The sequence below is a fragment of the Solanum pennellii genome, chromosome 12, assembly GCF_001406875.1.
Source record: "Solanum pennellii chromosome 12, SPENNV200".
Lineage (NCBI taxonomy): Eukaryota > Viridiplantae > Streptophyta > Magnoliopsida > Solanales > Solanaceae > Solanum > Solanum pennellii.
In genome coordinates this window covers 49915638-49920084 of record NC_028648.1, presented here as the reverse complement: position 1 = coordinate 49920084, position 4447 = coordinate 49915638, and the positions used below count along the sequence as shown (strand labels likewise).

Here is a 4447-nt window from a genome sequence, read left to right as displayed (position 1 = left end):
AACATGTCTGCCGGGTTCTTTGCACCCTCTATCTTCTCCAAGCACATATCACCATTCTCTACTGCCCTTTGAGTGAAATGGTACCGCCTTATGATGTGCTTTGTCTTCGAATGATAGACTAGCTTTTTCACCAACTGTATGGCACTCTAGCTATCCAAGTAAAGACCTTCTCGCTCTGCTTCTTGCCCTATTCCTCCAGATAATCTGCCAACTATATTATCACTTTCCCAGCTTCAGCTATTGCCACATACTAAGCTTCAATAGATGAAAGAGAAACACACTTCTGAAGCCTGGAAATCTAACTCACTACTGTTCCACCTATGGTGTTAATGTACCCGGATGTACTCTTGCTCGAGTCGACATCCCCACCAAGATCAGCATCCACAAAACCTTGCAGAGTCATCTTTCCTTTGCCAAAACAAAGTGAAGTACTGAATGTACCTCTCAGATATCTCAGAAGCCACTTCACAGCGTCCCAATGCTCTTTCCCCGGGTTCGTCATGTACCTGCTAACAACTCCCACCGCATGTGCTATATCAGGTCTAGTGCAGACAATAGCATATATCAAACTCCCAACTGCTGAGGCATATGGAACAAGTGTCATATTATCACGCTCCTCGGTAGTCTTGGGTGACTGCTTCTTTGACAATTTAAAGTGATTTGCCAGTGGATTAGTCCTGGGTTTAGCATCATTAACCCTAAATATGCTCTGCACCTTCTCAACGTACAACTCCTGAGATAAATTTAATGTGCCAGCAGATCTATCCCGAGGAATCTTCATTCCCAAAATCTGCTTCGTTGGACCCAAATCTTTCATCTCAAAAGCTGCAGACAACCTTGTCTTCAGATTGTTAATCTCCCTCATACTAGATCCTGCAATCAACATATCATCCACATAAAAGAGTAGAAAGACATATGAATCAGTGTAATTCTTGAAGTAACAACAAGGATCCTTTTCAGCTTTGCAGAATCCACTCTTGGTCATGAGGGAGTCAAACTTCTTGTACAACTACCTTGGTGCTTGCTTTAGTCCATACAAGATCCTGGTGAGCTTGCATACCATGTGTTCCTTGTGGAACCACAAATCCTTCCTGTTGTTGCATATAGATCTCTTTGTCCAAATCTCTATGTAAAATGCTGTTTTTACATCCATTTGCTCTAGATGCAAATTCTCCAATGCAACAATTCTCAACAAATTCGAATAGAGGTTATCTTCACAACAGGAGATAATATTTCAGCATAATCAATACCTTTCCTTTGTGAATATCCTGTAACCACTAAACGAGCCTTGAACCTTCTTTTCCCATCTGGTTCAGTCTTGATTCTGAAAACCCACTTGTTCAGCAAAGCTCTCTTCCCTCCAGGTAACTCAGTCAAAACCCATGTGTCGTTCTTCTCAAGTGACCTCATCTCATCATCCATGGCTTGGTCCCACTTGATCGAATCCTCCACCTGTAGGGCCTCAACAAAAGACTCTGGTAACCCCTCATCAGTCAGCAATAGATAGTGTAATGAAGGTGAATACCTATCTGGTGCCTTGATGGTTCTGGATGATCTTATTAACACCTACTCAGGTGTAAATTGCTCCACTTCAGATTCTTCAGTAGGAGTTGGTTGAGTACCTTCTTCGACATCTATGGTGTTACTCTTCTCCAGCTCAACCTCAACTCCCACTTGATTTGTAATCTCTAGAACCTTCTGCTCTCTGTCCTTGTACAGGACAGACTCATCAAATGTTATGTCATAATGTCTCAGGATCTTTCGGTTCTTGTCATCCGAAAAACTGTAACCAAACAAATCAAAACCATAGCCTTTGAAGTAACAGTTCACAGCCTTGGCATCAAGTTTGTCTATCTTTTCTGGATCAACACGAACATAAGCAGTGCAACCAAAAGTCCTCAAGTGTGAGTACTTGAGTTCTTTTCCTGTCCACACCTCCTCTGGAATCTTGAACCCTAAAGAAACTGATGGTCCCCTGTTGATCAAGTATGCAGTTGTGCTCACAACATCCGCTCAAAATGTTTTGGGTAGCCCACAGTGTATCCTCATACTCCTTGCACACTCATTCAATGTTCTATTCATCCTCTCCTCAATTCCATTCTGCCTTGCCTTACCAGAATCTTTTCTCATCAATCTGATTCCTTCAGCTGCACAGAATGCCTTGAACTCTAATATGTCATAATCTCCTCCATTGTTAGACCTTAGGCATTTGACTTTCAAACAGGTCTGATTCTCAACTTCAGCTTTCCATTTCTTGAACGTTGCAAACACATATGACTTATACTTCAAGAAGTAAACCCATACCTTCCTGCTGAAATCATCAATGAAGGTAAAAAAGAATCTGGATCCTCCAAGTGATGATACTGGAGATGGTCCCCAAACATCTGTATGGACTATTTCCAACCTCACTTTCTTTGGCTCTCTAGGAGTCTTTGTGAAGCTTACTCTTTTCTGTTTGCCCATAACACAGCTCTCGCAAAGACCTATATCAACAGACTTCAGACCCTCTAATGCTCCTTTTGCAACCAACATCTTCATTTCGTTAGCACTCACGTGTCCAAGTCTGTTGTGCCACAGACATGAACGGCAAGCACCTTCAGCAACAGCGGCCATGTTAATACACCCTGCAGTGGTGTACAAGGTTCTAGATTTGGTGCCACAAGCTACTACCATAGCACCTTTCACAATCTTCCATGAACCTTTCCCAAACTCTGCTGCATATCCCGTTCTATCCAACTGATCAACACAGATCAGGTTTTTCTTGATCCCAGGAATATATCTGCCATCCTCCAATGTCCACTGGTTTCCCGAGGTGGTCTTTATGCAAACATCCCCCTTTCCTTCAATCTCTAAGGCTTTATTGGCAACAAGACACACCTTTTCAAAATTTTCAGATTTGAAATTTTGGAACAACTCTTTGCTTGGAGACGAATGGAAAGATGCACTAGAATCCAAAATACATGATTCAACCGGGCTGTTTACACTAAGGATTAGAGCATCCCCAATGTCCTCTGCTGAATTTACAGAATCATTGTCATCTCCAAATTTCTGATTCTGTTTCTTCTTTGGCTTTATACAGCTCGTCTGAAAGTGCCCATTTTCTCCACAGTTCCAACAAGTCACGTTTGATCTGTTGGGGGATTTTCCTTGATTCTTTGATTTTGATCGACCATGTTGATTTTGGCCTTTCGTCTTACTTCTCCCCCTTCGGTCAACGCTGAGAGAACTCCCTGATCAATCTCCCACTTCTCGTTTGCAAATACTTTCGCTAAGAACAATATCACGGATTTCTTCAAACATCAGTTTGTCAGATCCATGGGAACTGCTAATCGCAGCAACAACACTATCCCAAGACTCAGGAAGAGATGACATCAAAATCAGCGCCTTAATTTCATCTTTTAAATTAATATCCACAGAATTGAGTTGACTCACAATCATATTGAACTCGTTTATATGATCAGAAACAGATCCATTCTCTGACATCTGTAAATTGAACAATCTAGGCATCAATTATACCTTGTTCATCGCCGATGGTTTTTCGTACATGTTTGACAGTGCCTTGAACAAAAGAGACATCGTCTTCTCCTTGACGATATTGAATGCCACGTTTCATGACAAAGTTAACCGGATCAACCCTAGATCCTGGCGATCCTTGATTTTCCACTTCTCCTCCGTCATGGATTCCGGCTTTACCCCGGTCAACGGTTCGTGAAGATCTTTCTGGTACAGATAATCTTCGATCTGCATCTTCCAGAAATTGAAATCGGATCCATCAAACTTCTCGATTCCAAGCTTCAAACTATCCATATTCAGTGATCATGTTGAATCTCCTTAGCTCTAATACCAGTTTTTAGGATCGAATCCACGCACACACACTTGATGAATGAAGAACACAAGAACTTTCAAGAGAAAGATATGAGAGATCTAGAGAGAGAATGGGAGAAACCAATATTTCGTGGTAACACCCCGTGATTAAACTTCACGGCGTTGGGGTATATTTATATTAATAAATCAGAGTATTTTTGGACTGCACCCTTATGTTCAAGCAACATTAGGTCACTTTCTTTCTTTTCCTTAACCTCCACTACCAAAGACGATTCTGCCCCATTCTGAATTGTTACACGGCTGTCTGATATGCTCATAAGGCGAACTCCCAAGCGAGCAAGCCTGTGAATATCCTTCACTAGATCCTTCCTTTCTTCCTCAACATGGGCTACACTACCCATAGATAATCTACTAAGAGCATCTGATACTACATTCGCCTTACTAGGATTGTAATGGACAATCATACATAATCCTTAAGGAACTCAAGCCATCTCCTCTAGCGAAGATTCAACTCTTTTTGGGTTAAGACATACTGAAGGCTCGTATGATCGGTTAACACATCTACATGGACACCATACAAGTAGTGTCTCCATATCTTGAGTGTAAACACCACTGCTGCAAG

At 41.7% G+C, this 4447-nt stretch overlaps 1 protein-coding gene across 1 annotated transcript; it reads right to left on the bottom strand.

Annotated features, from left to right (window-relative positions):
• Window positions 1–3234: 3234 nt before the first annotated feature.
• On the bottom strand, window positions 3235–3831 carry LOC107006326. The gene is given in 2 exon segments (XM_015204903.2): window positions 3235–3384; window positions 3517–3831. Coding segments are annotated over 2 exon segments (441 nt in total). The 5' UTR covers window positions 3808–3831.
• Window positions 3832–4447: the final 616 nt, after the last annotated feature.